The 17,408-nt window shown below is 48.7% G+C and overlaps 1 protein-coding gene across 7 annotated transcripts in view; it reads left to right on the top strand.

The window, feature by feature from the left end:
* The window catches only part of PHC3 (polyhomeotic homolog 3), a 1,926,480-nt gene that overhangs the window by 988,216 nt on the left and 920,856 nt on the right, over positions 1-17,408 (top strand). For all 7 annotated transcript variants that reach the window (XM_069618558.1, XM_069618559.1, XM_069618556.1 and 4 more), the window contains one exon: positions 4,222-4,378. In XM_069618558.1, coding sequence (XP_069474659.1) covers positions 4,222-4,378 — 157 coding nt within the window. The remainder of the gene's footprint in view (positions 1-4,221; positions 4,379-17,408) is intronic.

Below are 17,408 nucleotides of genomic sequence, written 5' to 3'. Positions count from 1 at the left end.
GATAAGGGTGCCCCTGTCACCACCCTTCTTTCTTGTTTGTATGACCTGTCCGGTGTTCCGGGTCTCTCTCAGGGGGTCTCTCTCAGGCAGTGAGTCCGCTGAGCCAGCAGCCTCGTCGGTACTCATCAGATCCGTCAGTTCCTCCTCTTTTGTGATGTGATACGTCTTATCTTGATATACAAATCGTATTCTGCAGTGGAAGGTCCATCTATATCTGACCCCTTTCTCTCGTAGCCAGCTGGTCACCACTCAGTCTCTTCTGTCTCAACAGTGCAGCCTGTGCCATGTCCTGGTGGAATGTGATGCGTGCATCTTTGTATTTAAATGATTCCATCCCCTTTACTGATTTCATTATCCGTTCTTTCACTTGGAAGAAGTGCACTCTTGTGATTACATCAGGGGTCAGGTTGTTCTTTTGTTGATAGGGACTATATATCCTTATCCTGTGTGTCCTGTCCAGGATGATCGATTCACCATCTGTGTCACCCACCACCTGCTGGAATAGAGCTTGGACGTACTCCTGTAGCTCGGATTCCAAGATCGCTATTGATATGCCTCTAAGTATGTTATTTCTCTGCAATCTATTTTCACTATCCTCTTGTCTGGCCACTACCCAGTCCATTTGTTGTTCCACTGCTTCCATGCATTTAACTAGCTCTCCTTGTTCGTAGCCTTGTTCACATAGTGCCGTTTCTGTTTTTTCAACTCTATGCTCAATTGTAGATACCTGCTTTGTCAGTTCTGTAATGGACTTGGTGAGGCTTATGGTGCAATCCTTGATTTCTAATTTAATCTCAGCCAGCATGTCCTGCAAGTCCGATCTCCTTGTGGGCGGGTCTTCGGTTTCTGCAGTCCAGTCTGAGTTCGCCGGTGAGTGGATTTGTGCCGGGGTTTGTATTTGCTTCTTTGTTAATTCCTGGCCTTGCATCATGGCTTTTATATCCACAGAGAGGGCCCTTTGTTTTTCCCTCATTCTTTGCCATCCTGCCCAAGGGATTCTTATTTTCACTCTTATCCTTACTCAAGTTCAGCTTCTTTATTGCCTTCCTTCTTTCATATTTGTAGTTCCCCGGATGCTCCCGGGTTTCAGTGCTTATTTCACGCTTCAGCCCCCCTGCTGGTATTGGGGGGAGGGTTTTCTTTGCTTAGTTCAGGCTTTGCCCCTGTTATCGGCTTTATGGTTTATCAGGGGGTTTCTGATTCCTGCCCCCCAGGTGTGTGTTGACCTCTGAGCTTGCTCATTCATGTGTATGCTCTGTGCTCGCCTTGATTCTTGGGGGTGACTCTAAATGTAGGGTAGTAAATGGATTGCTTCTTTTGCTATTGGCATGCTTCTCAAATTTATACTTCTTACAGCTGCCATGGGGCACTCATTTTCCTGGTTTCCTCTTGTTGCCGCGCCATCTGCCCCCTAGTGCCTTGTTTGTATATGCTACAGTATCGCCTGCTCCGTTAGACCGTTCTTACCTCCTGTCCGGACTATTCCACGGGCGCTTACATGCTCCGTAATATGATGCGCTGTGCGCATTCGTTCCCTTCTCCTGCTTGCATCTATGTGTCTGTGCGTTCCAGGTCCTCGGTTGTCTTCTTCATTCCACTGCCCTCTCGGGTGATCTGTTATACTCGGGGAGGTCCTGTTGTGCCTGCGCTGCAAAGTTATCTCACGCTGTTTCTCCCCACCTGCAAGCGGGATGTAGTTGTCTTTGCTTTTGCCCGCAGCGGCGTCGTGGCATATGCACGTCTCTTCCAGCTATTTTCAGCGCCTCATTGCCCGCAGCCTCGCTGGGTTTACCCGTGTAATGGGAGTCGCTGCAGATGTCCATACCTTCAGCAGCTCCGCCGCGTAGTGTGTGAACGTCTCAGGGTTGATGCAGCGTTCCAACTGCCATTTTGAATGCCTCAGCGCTGACTTTCTTTCCTCCTGTTACTTCACTCCGAAGTTGATTTAATGCATTTCACCTGCAGAATGGTGTGCTCTCTGCGTTCCGAATACCATAACTTAATTTGGAATATGCGTTAGGCACCTTTGGAGGGAAGGAGGGCCTCGAAAAGGGCACGGGAACCGGAGCTCACCGACTTTTCTCGGCTAGCCACCGTCCCCCCTCTTTTTACATCATGTGATAGTCAGCAGTCAGCTGGGAGTCAATGTTCGAGCTTTGGAAAATCATCAGTTGCTCTATCAGAGAATTAATGATTCCTCACTCCCTTTACTTCCACAAGGTTAACCAAGCATGTGAGGAAGCCTGGGTGGGTTTACCAGCTCTTCACTGCTAAATCACCCATCTGCACACCATCCTGCATTTCTCCAAAAGGTTCTGACCACAATTCAATCTGTCATAGAAACTGCACGTAATAGTGAAGGAAAAAAACATGTTTTCAGCATTATGTACTAAGGGGATAGATCATCATAACATGGGAGAGATTTGTAAATTGGCATCTGTGCTGCTAAAAGTATTGAACAATAATGATGTTTAGATTGAAGCCAAAAGAGTTTGAGTTGGATAGGTACTGTAGTTTGAAGCTGTTGTCAAGTTAAAAAGAAATTTTGAAGTTGGATCTGAAAATTATAGCAACTGTTTCCACATTGACTTCAGAGTCGTTGGTACAGGAAATTGAGCAATTCCCAGGGAGAAGAAGTTGAAAGATGAATTCTGAAATATCAATAAACCAGGTTTCTGTAATGAAATGTTAGTGCAAGTCTTGTCACAAACATGCTGGACAACAGACCTTGAGGTAATCTGGGCAAACTTCAAAGAGGGTTTCGTAGGCTCAGAGAACATATTGGGCCTCATTACGACCCAGGCGGTAAGTTACCGCCTGGGTCGTACCTTTACCACCATGGCGTAAACTACCTTTACGCCATGGTGGTTGGCGGACTTACCGCCACATTCCGAGGTGAGTGGGGCGGTAAGTCCCCATTAACCCATTTACCCTTCCCCATTTTTGCCCCATAGTGCATAATGGGAGTGGGGAAGGCGTTAATTACGCCACCGTAAATTACGGTGACGTAATTAACAACAAGGTCCCTTAGCGCCATGGATTTTAACACCTGCTAAAAGCAGGTGTTAAAACGTCCATGGCGCTAAGGGACCTCGGAATCAGGCGGTAAGGGTCGGCGCTGTTTACGCCGCCGTAAACCCCTTACCGCCTGGGTCCTAATGAGGCCCATTGTTGTGTGTATTGTTGGAATGTAGAGTTACCTATGTGTAGGCTATATGTAGTCAAGTTTGCCTGGATTAGGCTTAATAGGAAATTTTTAGGGAGTGAAAAAGTAGGGGGAATTGTAAGGAGGAGAGCGTAGCATAGCTTTTGTGTGTCAAGTTCATAGTCATTTACTTTCGGTGAACAGGTCCTGGCTCTTCTCAAGGCCACAGGTTGCTCTCAGGCAGAATTTACAGAGTCAATTGGAGAGAAATTACATTTAATGTAGTAGATCTTGGAGTACGGGCCAACGTAGAGCGATGATAGTTTGAGCTCAAACAATTCTATTATGGCTCAATTCTTAATTATGTAATGTGACCCTGCACATTTACCTTTTTTCACTTTTACTGCATCCAGCAGCAAGTTCTATTTCAATCACTAGTTTTTGTTACTTGTTAAGTTTCGAGGTGGTGGGCCAGGCCATCGAGAGCAGAGCCTTCCTCTGGGTGGAGCGAGTATAAGAAGAGCTGGTCAGAGAAGATAGGGCCTCCATGTTAGACGGAGTAGCGAGTCCAGGTTGTAGGACAAACTCAGATGCACTACCTCCCACAGAGAGGAGACGAGCTTGCTCGTAGTGGCTGAGGACTTACCCTGCAGTGTTAAGGAACTGCCTGTTGAAGCTATGCAGAGAAAGATTCAGGTGCAAGGAGTCGCTATTCAAAATACTGTCACACCAGGGTCCAGTAATGCCATTCAGGGATCCTGAAGCATCAGGCTGCAAGGTTGTGAGGGTTGAAGAGGTTCTGATTTCAGAGTCTGGTGCTCCACCCTAAATTCCATGTTCCCGGGAGGTCTTACAACAATACATAACACGTCTGTGACACTTTGTCTTTCTGCAAAAGCCTTGGGCTACACAAAGCCACAGTATTTTCTCTTATTTTGTAAAACCATCTACAGAGATCTATTAGCAGAAACGAATTCAGTCTTTCACATTGATGCCTACTAGGAACAAATACTTTGTTATACAAAATATAAGTTATTTATTGGACTGCTTATTGTATCAGTATTTGTCCTGTCTAGGTTTACCAGGTAGATGAAGCTTGTGACGAAGATATGCCAGAGGCTTCCGCCGATGACCATGCCAGTATATTAAGGACTCCTACACCACCCACATTATCTCCACAATGTGTTTGTACCGGAAACGGACATGAGCTTATCTCGGAGAATAGATTGCCAGGTGAGAGAAAGTTAAAGCAAGATTAAGACTGCATTGTAGGTATGTGCCAACTGCAGAGGCAACCCATACATGTTTACCACTGGGTTAAACTAATTAAGGAAAAAGTGTGCGTGTTGAAAACGGAGGTGGGGGGGAGGTTGATTTAAAAAAAAAATCAATGTTAATAGTTTATATCTCGTTCTTACCTGATACAGTGCAATAGCACACTAAAACATGAATGTATCTACAAACGTTGCTCATTTATTGTTTTCGATGCAGTGCTACAAACAGCTGTTAACAGTTGCAAAGAATAAATCAGAAGTTGGAATGTCCATGAAAAGTTGAATGTCCATGACACACAATAATGATATAAATATTATCACATAAACTAACGTCTACATTTGAGATTTGCGGTATTCCTAACAACATTTCTGCATGCAGTATTTACTGTTATCTCCATGAACGGTTTTTGAGGGTCACCAGATGTAGCATCTGCTACCCGTAGCTCGCTCCTTGGTACACCAGGCTCTGTTTTTGTGACCCCCTGGTTCAGGCAGAGGTCACAAGAGCAGTGCCATAAAGAAACATTGAAACATAGCACTTATAACCATATTTAATCTCTGGAATTTGAGGGGAAATCTTAGGAACACAGAGAAGTGATGTGTGTATTTCGTTAGAATGTGTACAAGCTAAATTGAAAATGCAGCGCTGGCACCCCATACTTCCGCAGCTGGAAAGCATAGTGATAGGTGTGACAAATACTTAAGTATTTGCGTCATGAACATTTTTTTTTCATGATATGTCATGTCATTTATAACATGCCTGTACACAAGTGTTTCTAGATGCGTCAAGACAAGGGAGGGAAGACAGATGGAAGGTAAGACAAACTATCTTACTAGGCCTTGTGACATTCAGATCGTGCAAGTGTGACAACGCAAAGTTCAGGGGGAAGGGAGAAGGGGGAAGTGCCAGGGAGAGGGACGGGGAAGTGCTGTCAGGGCAGTATTGCTCTGAGTAAGTGCAGCCAGGGCAGCACGACTGGATAAGTGCAAGGGGCAGGGGATTGTAGGGTTACAGTTACAACCCAGAAGTGCCCGGTAGCCCCAGAGGCAGTGCAAAGAGACTGAATCTCACTGGGTACCAGGCTTCTCCATGATCAGAGGGTAGCCAAGCAACCAGTCAGCGCAGCAGACAGGTAGGTCAACAGGGGAGAGAGAGAGAAAGCAGAGGAGAAAAGGAAGATCTTGAGCTGCTTCCAGAACTGAGTGTTATGTCTGTCTACGGAAACGTTGCGAAGTACGGGCACTTTTTGCTAGTCACCCATACACCCAAACCCCATTCAACAAACCACAATCATCTATGGACTGCCTGTCAACCTCCACATACAGCCACTGAACATATGCCATTCTCCCACCACCCAACAGACGTCACTAAAACACTTCACTCACACAGACCAAGGTATCGCCCAACACTGTCCTTACAAACAGAACAGCCACAGGACCGAGTATGTCAGCAGCTACTGTTAAAAGAGTAAAACTGTGCAATCATCCAAATCACTGGCGTTGGCAATGCTTGTTATAAATTGCTATGAGGGCACTTCTGTAATGCCGATGGTATCCTCCCTAAACTAGCAATTATAATGATCAAAATGTGTGCCCATTTTAACAATGCTGCTTTTTACAAGATATTTTATGTACCAACTTATCCTGAGCTCTGGCAAATTTTAAAAGTGTCAATCATCATTTTATATTTGACAGTGTCATCATTTGTAAACCTTCTGGCAGTGCTAGCAGGACCATCACATCCGTTTTTCCCTGAATAAGTGTCACTGCAAGTCTGAGGATAACTACAAAGAACTGTGGAAGACAGCATAAGGGGGATGCATTTTTGCCACCCTATGCCCACTGTCAAACCAGAGTACCTTGACCCGCCACCTCGTAAGAGATGTATCCAGATCTTTCTAATGACCATTTGAAGGCTCCTTTAATTATGATTGCCATCTTTTCAAAATACTTTGCTGAATGGCCTTCATTTAGAACGTGCCTCTTCAGTTGCGTAATCATCTTTATTGTTGGTCTCCGAGCAATGACATTTTGTGGATAGGATTGCAAATGCACGTTTACACTAGGTCTCCAACCACAGATTAGTAAATCCATGCCAAGTACTCAAATCAGTTGACTACACTCATCCGTTTGGCTAAAGCTTTGCTGGTGCGAAGTTCCCATGTTTACTGCTGGATGCGCAAGTTTAATCAGATCTCCTCAATCACCATAAGATCACGTTTATTAATAATTTCTGAAATTCGCATACATTTTTTTAATTTTGTTTAATTTAATCTACACATAGCCAAAATTTGACTTTGTATATACAAACACAAAAACACACAATACAGTGTATATTATAGAGGTTTGTAATTGGAAAATACAATCTAGTTCTTCAATCTTAAAAAGAAAATTCATCATATATAATACTACTTAAAAATCAAAGTAAAAAAAGGTTCAATATATACCGCTAAAAAGTTCATTTAAAATATTCCTACAATTCCAATAAAATTTAACAATATTGAACATAAAGTTAATATCATTCCCAGCCATAAATGTACTCTACATGTCAGCCTGGTCAATCGGGTTACTATCATTTCGATATGACTTGACATAATAAAGCCTAACATTGGCAAGAGTTTCACAGTGCACTAAAAAATGCTCAAGGGTTTTGATAATGGTGTTGCCAACCAGTCGACAAAATTGTGTAATCCGCGTGATCCCCAGGCGTGCACCTCTAATCTCTAGGACCTCGCTAATATTAAACTTTAGGAGCAGATATTGTCGGGCAATTCCACTATCCGGATAAACCATTAAGCATGTGGATGGAACGGGTGAAGTATGTGGATGGAACGGGTGAAGTATGTGGATGGAACGGGTGAAGTATGTGGATGGAACGGGTGAAGTATGTGGATGGAACGGGTGAAGTATGTGGATGGAGCGGGTGAAACATGTGGATGAATGGGTGAAATATGTGGATGGAACAGTCTGTGTACATGGATGGTGTACCTGGATCTATTGGAATGGGTGCAGTCTCAACCACCTAAGGTAAACCACCATATCACACCCCACACTTACTCTCTTCTTTACACCATCACTCAAATAGAACACAGCGATACTATGACACCATTCGGTATAACTGTTCTCATACCATCACTTGCCCCATACTGCCCATCACCCTAACTAAACCCTGCTGGTTACACACCCTCCAGCCTAGGCGTTCTCCTCGGGCCTAACGCAGCCAGAATCGGTCTGGATAACAACTGGCCAGAACAAACACATACGCTTGATCTCTCAACCACCACACCTACCGCTATGAAGCAGCTATCACTTGAATGCCACACCAGCTGCACACACATACGGTGCTCTCACGCACCTTTTGACTCTCTCTATTCTCTCTACTGACTTGAACTTCGGCTCCCCAGGGCGTTCAACCTACCAGCTACCTTGAGACCATACCAATGGTACATAAGGCACTATATAAATGTAAAGTAACATAACATAACATATAAACAGGCTGAATTGCATGCTGCATCCTGTATTGGACATCAGGACCACTATTGCGTTTGGTGGCCAACTGAATGAGGTCAATTTCTAGGCTGTAATCCATGCCTTTTCTTTTGAGCCAGCGTTTACATGTCACAAGATGGTTGTCATAGGTGCCATATACAAAGCCCTAAAGCCACCTTTGATGTACCCAAATTATGCACCCCAGGGTTCCTTTTCTAGCTTGTCTGTCCAATTTGACAAAGGCATCAATGTAAGTAACAATTAACAATTATGGTATCATTACAAAGCAATCTCACTCTTTCATACCACTTACTGTTTTTTCGTTCATTGCTGCCCATATACTTTGTAGGTCAAACTAAAGTCGGATGACTGCATGCCAAAAACACTTTCAGTTGAAGAGTAAAATGTGAAGTAGTTTAGTCTCACGTTTGCACAATTCTTCGTAGTAATGATGCCCCCAAACTTCTACAGGATACATCAAGGTGGGAATGTGTTAGAGGGAATTTAGCACTTGTGTGAGAAATCTCCCTACCTTAGAGCCCTCCAGCTGTTTTGCTATATTTTGGGGTTTTGAACTTTTTTTTCAATGTGTTTTACTTTTGTGTTCTTTGGTTATGGAGTTTTAACACAACTCCACAGGCATCATCTTTTCTGTGTGTCACACAGCACCTTCAGTGCAGTGTCACAGGGTTGTCTTTCACACTTCCCAAGGTTTAAATACCTTCTCTGGGGCCGACTACTGTCTCCCAGAGTATTTAAAGTTAAATTGACTTTACTAGTCTTATTACATTTACTGACCCAGCACCCACTACCTTCCTATAGAGTGCCGTAGGGGTTGCCTAGCTTCGCCTGAGTCAAAACACTCATGTAACAGTCAAATGTTACCCTTTCCTACTTTAAATGGCTGGTGGCAGTGGTTTAGATCAAACTACCATAATTTTTCCAGACTGCGAACAACGGTAGCTAAAAATCGGGTCAGCCATGTTTTTCAATATGGCGCCCCAGACCCATCTGTAAAAACAGACTCCGGGGGGGGCGTGGCCTGGAGCGCCAGCGATGAGGCAGCTCCTCTGATGGCCTCCGCGGTTCAGCGTTAATTTTACCCGTTTCCAGCTAAGTTTGTTGGTCGTGATGGCGAGCTTTCACCTGCTGTGGTCCTGGGCTGTGAATAGCAGCGTTTTGGGGGCATAACGCCTTCGCTAACGGCGAAAACGCGACAGGGTGCGTGAAGGCCTGCTCCCGTAACACGACCTAAAATGGCTGCCGCATCCTTGCGACCCACTCCAGGCTGGCGGCTGGCTGCCATCATCTGCCCATGAGACACGTATGAGGCTCATCCCGCCCGACACCCTGCACCGGAGCGTCTCCCCCCCCCGTGCCTGGTCCTCGACGGTGCGAGGCCTGCTGCCGGGGCCCCTGTGATCACCCGACTATGCGGTTTCCGGCACCGCCGCCTCGCTGGGATTGCTCTCTCCGCAGACCCTCCAGCCTCGTCTTACTGGTGCGCCCCTGCCCACTTTCTGCCTGCTGCCTCTCCCGGCTACCACCGGAGGCCCCCCGTGATCCCGGCTCGATTGAGAGCCACACACGTCGCCCGGCTGAGATTGGCGACCCCTCAGCTCCACCTCAGCACCCTCTTCGATTCCTGGCTCGGGGGTCGGCACGCACAGGTGAGGTGGGCTGCCCCTCAGCCCTGCCCCAGCAACCCCCCCCGGCCAGCCTTCACTCCGGAGGCCCTCCATCTCCAGCTACAGCGTGGCCCCGATTTGAGCCACACACACCGCCCTGGGACGACTTTGTGTCTTCTGGCCCCTCTGCTACCTGCTCTCTGCCCCCCCGGGGGTTACCTTGAGGCCTACCACAACACCCCCTCCGGGCGCCTAATATCCCCGCCGGGAGAGCCCTCGAGCTCCACCTACTGTGACCCCACATGGAGTGCATCCCCCCCCCCCTGCGACTTCCTGGGGCGCCCCTGCCCACGTCTGCTCACCACCGGCCGGAGGTGCCGACCGCCATCTATCAAGGCGGACGCCCAGCTCGCTGGTCTGCCCAACTTTGAGGAACTGTTCTATTTCACGAGAAGCTGGAGTCTTAACCTGTCCGCTCCACCGCCTGGGATCCCCGGGCTTTGCCCACCCCACACATCTATTTGGCCGCCCCCCTCAGCCCCTTGCAAAACGTGAACTCGGGAGTCACCCTCGGGGGACGTCCCCTCTCCGCGGAGCGATGGCCAAAGCACTGAAGCCTCCTAAATCAGCCGACATCTCTGCTATGCTGCAGGCCTCGGGGAAGGGTGGGAAGGCGGACCCCCTCAAGCTCACCCCCCAGAAAACGTCTGATGGCGGCGGAACGCTCGCAACTAAGGAGGATCTTCAGGCTTTCATGAGCGATATCAAATCGGAATTCAGAGCCTGCATGTCGGAACTCACCGCCAAACTGGAACAGACCGAACAAAGAGTCGCCGGCATCGAACTGAGGGTTGCCGAGGTCGAGGACCTGACCACGGACCACTCCGCTTCACTGACGGAAATTCAACGCACCGGCCAATCGCTGGTGGCAAGAACCGAAATCCTCGAACATAAACAGGAGGACTTGGAGAACCGCTCCCGCCGCAACAACTTACGTCTTCGCGGGGTGCCCGCCTCAATCTCTGACTGGGAGCTCCCGGAATACGTTAGCACCTTCTTCCAGTCCCTCCTGCCAGACCTGGACGAGTCTCAACTGCTGCTGGATCGGACCCACAGACTGCGCCCTCGCCGAGGGGTCGATACGGACCCCCCCGGACGTGATCACTAGGGTCCACTTCTACACCACCAAAGAGGCCATAGCAGCGATTGGCCGCTCTAAGGACGAGCTCTCATTTCAGGGAATTCCGATACAGATCTTCCAGGACCTCTCCCCGCTGATTCTTCAAAAGCGCAGAATGCTCCGGCCTCTGTCACTCTTTCTTCGGGATCAGCAGATCTGTTATCGATGGCTCTTTCCTACGGCTCTACAGTTTTCGTACAAGGGCACTCAGCGCACCATCAGCCACCTTGACGATGCAACGTCAATCCTCCGCCCAGACTCCCCAGAGACCTTAGACCTCTCCGCTCCCAGCCGATCAAGCCCGGCCTCAGACGCAATCTCCCCAAAGCCGAAACGGACCCCATGGACCAAAGTGCAGAGAAATCGCAAACCTAAATGACACGCCTTAACGCCTGCACTGGAACCATGACTCTGGAACGACCTTAAGCCTCACATCTTGCCACGGATCCGACGCGGTCCATAACCCCCTCCAACGTAGATGACACCACTTTACCCTTGGAGCGACTTTCAAACATTTTTGTGCTGTCGAATGACAGCTCTGTTGCCTAGGGGCCATGTCGATAGTTCTAAATCGACCCTCCTGGCCGCACTTTGGTCCTCCCATTGGAGGTCGCTTTTGAATGTGTTTTCTCCCGTTGGAGACCAGTTAGACCAGTTTAAAAAACCCTCGACCACAGGAGACTCCAACTCAATCATGCTCTCACGTCCATGGCTGACCTAACCCCCCACTACCCTCTTCCCCCCAGCAAGAGGATCGCCCGGACCAACCCCCTCACCTGAAACTCAAGTTCACCTCCTTGAACGTTAGGGGCCTGAACTCCCCCCCGAAGAGGAAATCGATCCTACAGAGGCTACAAGACAACGGGTTGTCGATCGCTTTTTTGCAAGAGACGCACCTGATCCGGGCGGACTTTTCACGCCTGCAAAGCAAACTCTTCCCACTACAATTCCTCACCTCTAACGGCTCTAAGAAGGGGGGCACCGCTATTTTATTCGCAAAAGACCTGAAGCCTCAGATCCTTGACTCACTACAGTGCCAGGAGGGTCGCTTTATTGCAGTCAAATGCTCCATCCATGGCCAGCTCTACACCCTTATCTCGGTGTGCGCCCCGAACGAGTATCAGGAGAGATTCTACCAGGACCTGGAGGTCTCTCTCCCATTCATCGAGGGGCATGTCGTCATGGGAGGAGACTTTAACGGGACTCCGGACCCTCTCAAGGACAGATCTCACCCCCCGTCTTCTAGAGATTTGAAATTGGCCGCTGGCTTGCCCACCTGTTTCGCACACTAAACATTGTGGACTCTTGGAGGGTTCTGTCCCCAGACTAACGGGACTTTACCTTCTATTCATATGTGCATCGTACCTTCTCCAGAATTGACCTAATCCTGACCTCCCCACAGATCCTGTCCTTCACTGATGATGTGATAATTGGCCCCCGGATCCTTTCGGACCATGCCCCAGTTACTCTGACTCTGCGGTCTCATGACCCAGACCCCCCTCCGCGCCGCCGGTGGTGCCTCTATGACCCTATGCTGGGAGACATGGCAGTGAGGGACTCAATCGCCAACTCCATTAGGAACTTTTTAGTTGAAAACCGGGACGAGGACACTTCCCCGGCTAACACCTGGGACGCCATGAAGGCGGTCCTCAGAGGCGAGCTGATTGCCCAGGGAGCCGCATACCACAAAAGGAAGAGGGAGTCGCGCAACGCTTTGGAAGCAGCAGTCCGAGAGGCTGAGGCTACACATAAAAGGAAGGGCTGGGCCCCTAAATCCTACAGGATCCTGCAAATGGCCAGGAAACGGTTGGAAGCCCACTACGCTGAGGCTACGGCGAATCTGCTAACGAAGTCTAAGCAATGGTACTACGCTCACAATAAGGCCAACAAGCTCCTGGTTAGCAAACTGGCAAAGGCGAAGAGCAAAAATACTATCTTAGGCCTCCGTGATCCGCACGGGGTGATCCACTACGCTGACCATGAGAAAATACGCTTGGCAACAGCCCACCACCTCGAAATAATGTCGGCGGCCCTGAGAGATCCAATTAAGCAGCACTCATACATCCAAGAGGCGACCCTACCACACCTGACCCCGACGGCCAGGCAAGACCTGGAAGCCCCGATTACAATAGAGGAGGTGGAGGCAGCCATTAAGAGCTTAAAACCTAGAGCCCCGGGCCCGTATGGATTTTCCACTCGCTTCTACAAAATCTTCCGGCCCCAACTAGCGGTCCCACTGGCCCGCCTCTTCAACTCATTCCTGGGCACTGGCACGGTCACCCCAACGATGCAAGAATCTATTACAGTCCTTATCCCCAAGCCCGGGAAAGACCCTCACGATATTAGCTCATATAGACCCGTTGCGTTGCAGAATTTGGACGCCAACATATACTCTAAAGTCTTGGCCAACCGTCTGGCACCTATCCTCCCTAATATTATAGACCTGGATCAAACAGGCTTTATAAACCACAGGTCGACGAAAGACAACATCCGCAGGGCCCTGGATCTCATTGAAATTGCCACTCGGGATTCCCAACAGCTAGCCCTATTGGCATTGGATGCAACTAAAGCGTTCGACAAGGTGGACTGGTCTTATCTGCGCCTCACTCTTGGGGCCTTTGGCTTTGGTCCGACCTTTCAGAAGATGATCCTGGCGAACTACCAGTCCCCCAGGACGAGGCTGAGAGTCAACGGCCGCTTGTCGGATGTCCTCTAACCCCTCTGCTTTTCGCTTTGGCCATGGAGCCACTAGCTCAATGAGTCCGGAAGAACCCCCGAATCAGTGGCCTGAGCACCGTCTCTGCGCAACATAAAGTGGCCCTCTATGCGGATGATGTTTTGCTTACCATCGCAAACATTGAGAGATCCATGAGTGAGGCCTTAACTGAAATCCACAACTTTGGGATGGTCTCGGGATTCGCAATTAACTATCAAAAGTCGGCGGCGCTGGGAGTGGGCATGACGCCAGCTGAACGGGAGGCCCTGGTGAAGAGAGGTCTGTTTCAATGGAGCATCAAATCGATCCCCTACTTGGGGGTTCATATCCCCGCACGCCCAAAGGAAGTTTACCGAGCTAACTTCCCGCCACTCTTCGAGGAACTAGAAAAGGATCTGACCCGCTGGCAACCCCAAGAGATCTCCCTCCTAGGCCGGATCACGGCATGCAAAATGAACTTACTTCCTCGCTTCCTCTATGCCTGTGCCGCCCTCCCGATCACCATTCCGCTTCCCCCCTTGCAGCGGCTCCAAAGGAAGATGGTGGACTTTATCTGGAAGGGGAAGAAACCGTGCATCCCGCGGAGAACAATGATGGCCAGCACGAGATTGGGATGCCTGGGGGTCCCCGACCTCCGCAAATACCATATGGCGGCACAGCTGGCCCACCTTCAGGCATGGGGACTTGCTACGGGTCGACCGAAACGGGTGGAGATCGAACAATCCTGCCTTTCTCTTCCCCTTTGCTTCCTACCGTTCTTATCCACAGCTTTAGGCCGCAGCTGGCCGGGCACTCTCACAGCTACAAAACAAACAATTAGGGCCTGGGAGTGGGCTCGCAGACACCGGGGCGTCCCAGGAGACTTGAGTGCACTCTCCCCAATCTTCCTCAACCCAGCTTTCTCCCCCGGGGCCCGTCCCCAAAACTTCAGAAACTGGGTCGCAGGGGGCCTTGCCACTTTAGGGCAACTTTTTGAAAGGGACTCCCCCCCCTAACCTTTGAAAGCTGCAAGATGACTTTTCAGTTAGCAGAAACGGAAAGGTACTCCTTCGCTCAGCTCAGACATTGGTGCTCTCACCCACAGACCCGAGCGGCGGCTACAAGACCACTTACCTCACTGGAACTGACGGAGAGCGACCTACCGGGACTGTGGAAAATATCGACCCTATGGCTGCTACAGGAGGACCCCCTCCGGTCCAGGCCTTCCTACATGTCCCAATGGGAAACGGACCTCGGACACGCCATTGAGGACCATACATGGGTGGACATTTGGACAAGAACGCGGACGTCTTCCCGCTCTATAACCAACAGGAAGTGTGCCCATAAACTACTCCTGCGCTGGTATTACCCCCCTCTACGCCTTCATCACTTCCAACCAGCACTAAACCCTCTCTGTTGGCGGCTTTGCGACCACCCAAGATCCTACATGTGGTGGACCTGCCCCCGGGTGCAAGAGTTTTGGTCTCTCTGTCTAGCTACCATTAAAGACGTCACCCAGACGATCATTCCGCTCACGCCCGAACAGGTCCTTTTAGGGATTCCACTGTCAGGCTCATACCTGCGGTCGGGGAGAAGAGCGGCCCTGATATCCCAGTTCCTATTAGCGGCTAAGATCACGGTGGCCCGCACCTGGAAGTCCGCAGACGGACCTTTGATGGCCCTTTGCTGGGTTAAACTTTGGGATATTTTAAAAGCCGAGAAAGTCACGGCAGCTAGGGTGGGACTGCTTCATCGTTTTCGGGATATCTGAGAGCCAGTGCTAGACTATGACCGGAATTATCCGGCCCTGACCACAAACCGCCCCTGATCGCAAGGGCCCTTCACGCTAAGGAGGACCCACCAGTGCCGCCAAGTCAGTCTGACTAAGGCCGAGATCTATGCTTGCCGGGGAACGTACGGGGTGGGAGATGGAGACTTTGGGTTACATGACCTGAGATACAACATGTAATGTCCTTGTATAATCTCTCCTGTGTGTCGATTGATAAATAAACAAATAAAAAAAAAACAGACTCCGGTCGACTTTTTTCGCTATTTCTTTTAGGAAATGTCCTCCTTGTGTTTGGCTCTGCGTGCCAAACCAGGTTTGGTCCATTTGTTTGTTGGCCTTTGGTGGGCTTCAGTGCTGAAGTCCTCCTCTGGCACCTGAGTGTCTCGGGTGGACAGGATGTGAGGGAGGTGCACGAAAATCCCTGTGCTTAGTCTCCTAGGAGATCTGAATGCACTCTGGCGTGATTGGCCGGCTGGCTGTTCGGCAAGGAATGAATGGGGGAAAACTGTTTAAAAGCAGGTCTCTGGGACTTGGAAAGCAGAGTCGATCACTGGAAAGAAAGAACCGAAGATGAGCTGAAGGAAGAGGACTGCTGCAACTCCTGGACTACCGGTGAAGCCCTGGTGCAGGTCCGAATTGCCTGAAACTCCATCGACAGAGAAGCCCTTCATGGTTAACTTCTTCCGTTGAGTTTGGTGGGAACAACCAACTCGCAAGCCACCTGGACACTGTCCCCATCTGGTCGAATTTTCATCAGTGCTGTTGAAAACCGGATAGCCAGAGGGAAGGAAACCAGCTTGTGGACTTTAATGCACTCACACCTTAAATCAACGTCTTGCTAAAGCTTTTGGCCTCATCCCTGGGCAGTGCAGGAACCTCCCGACGTCCTCCTTCTTGTCCCCACGACTGAAGTTCATGAACAGCGAGATCGGCTCGAACTGCCAGGAACAACTGCCTCAGCTACAGCGCTTCAATACAAAGGTACTGTGCCAACGCGGCCCGGAAATCTTTTTGTGCATCGCGAAAGTTCTTGGAAATTTTCTCAACTTCGAAGGCTTGTCCTTCCCTAAACATTTGTCAAACTTTTTAAGTTCTTCTAAACTTTGTGGCAAAGACTTAACCGTTTACTACCAGAACTGTGCTATCCTATACAAAGACTCTGAACCATTGACTTTGGCCCAGGCCTCTGAACTGAATTGCTGGTTGTAGTTTACTGAAACCCTTTGCCCTGCCTATGCAAGTATTTGTGCTATCTATTCTTATAACCTTGTCTTTTTACCCCTTTTTAAAGTATCTGAAGTGCCATTTTGCTCCCACTTCAGGGGAGCTAAACGTGTTCATTTACTTATCGGTTGGGTGTTTGTGTTTTATTAGTGTGTGATATTGAGCTGCTTTTGCTAGTGTAATGTTTTCAAACTGAATGTGTACATAAATGTATATTTTTACCAAGAAACCTTGAGTAAGTGTTTGTTTGAATCACTATGATTGTTGGTCCTTTGTGTAACTTTTTCTACTGCTCACTTTACCCTTGAGGTAAGTCAGGCTGCTCAGCCATTGCTACCACTTTACTGTGTAGCACAGGCCTGTACCAAAGGTGAAATTGTACTTACACTTGTAGTCTTAATTGTGTGTAGTGTTCCCAAAGGGTACTGCACAGGATTCTGACTAACAGAATGATATTAGTATTGTATAACAGCAGCACAGTGTTAATAGAGCATCCCCCACTCCTTCCAATAAATGCACTAATGGGCTGTACAATTTTCATACACTTGGGTTTTGTGTCAAGCCAGTGTGGAGACCAATTTAAATTCTCATTGACAATTATCCCCAAGTATTTATAGTTTTGAACCTGCTCCCCTTTTGTGTTATTGAATTTACAAAAAGGGCTATTTTTTAACGTAGTCTTTCCAGGGAAAACCATTATCTTTGGTTTGGTTATGTTTACTCTCAATCCATTCAATTCCGCATACACCGATAATGCATTTAGCAAATCCTGAAGGCCTTTAGGTGTATGATCAAGCAGGAGCAGGTTGTCAGCATACCCTAGCCAACTTTCACTGGATGGTGGTTTACATTATTGAAGGCTGTGGCTGTGTCTACCAAATATAGATTAAACAATGTTGCTGCCACAATACAACCTTGTTTGACTCCTCTGCGGGTACCAATCAATCGAGACAGTTTTCCCCTTCCATCAATGCGCACCTTAAG

The sequence above is a fragment of the Ambystoma mexicanum genome, chromosome 10, assembly GCF_040938575.1.
Source record: "Ambystoma mexicanum isolate Mex_15411 chromosome 10, UKY_AmexF1_1, whole genome shotgun sequence".
Classification (NCBI taxonomy): Eukaryota; Metazoa; Chordata; class Amphibia; order Caudata; family Ambystomatidae; genus Ambystoma; species Ambystoma mexicanum.
The sequence above is the reverse complement of the archived record's forward strand: the minus strand, read 5'-3'. Positions and strand labels throughout refer to the sequence as shown.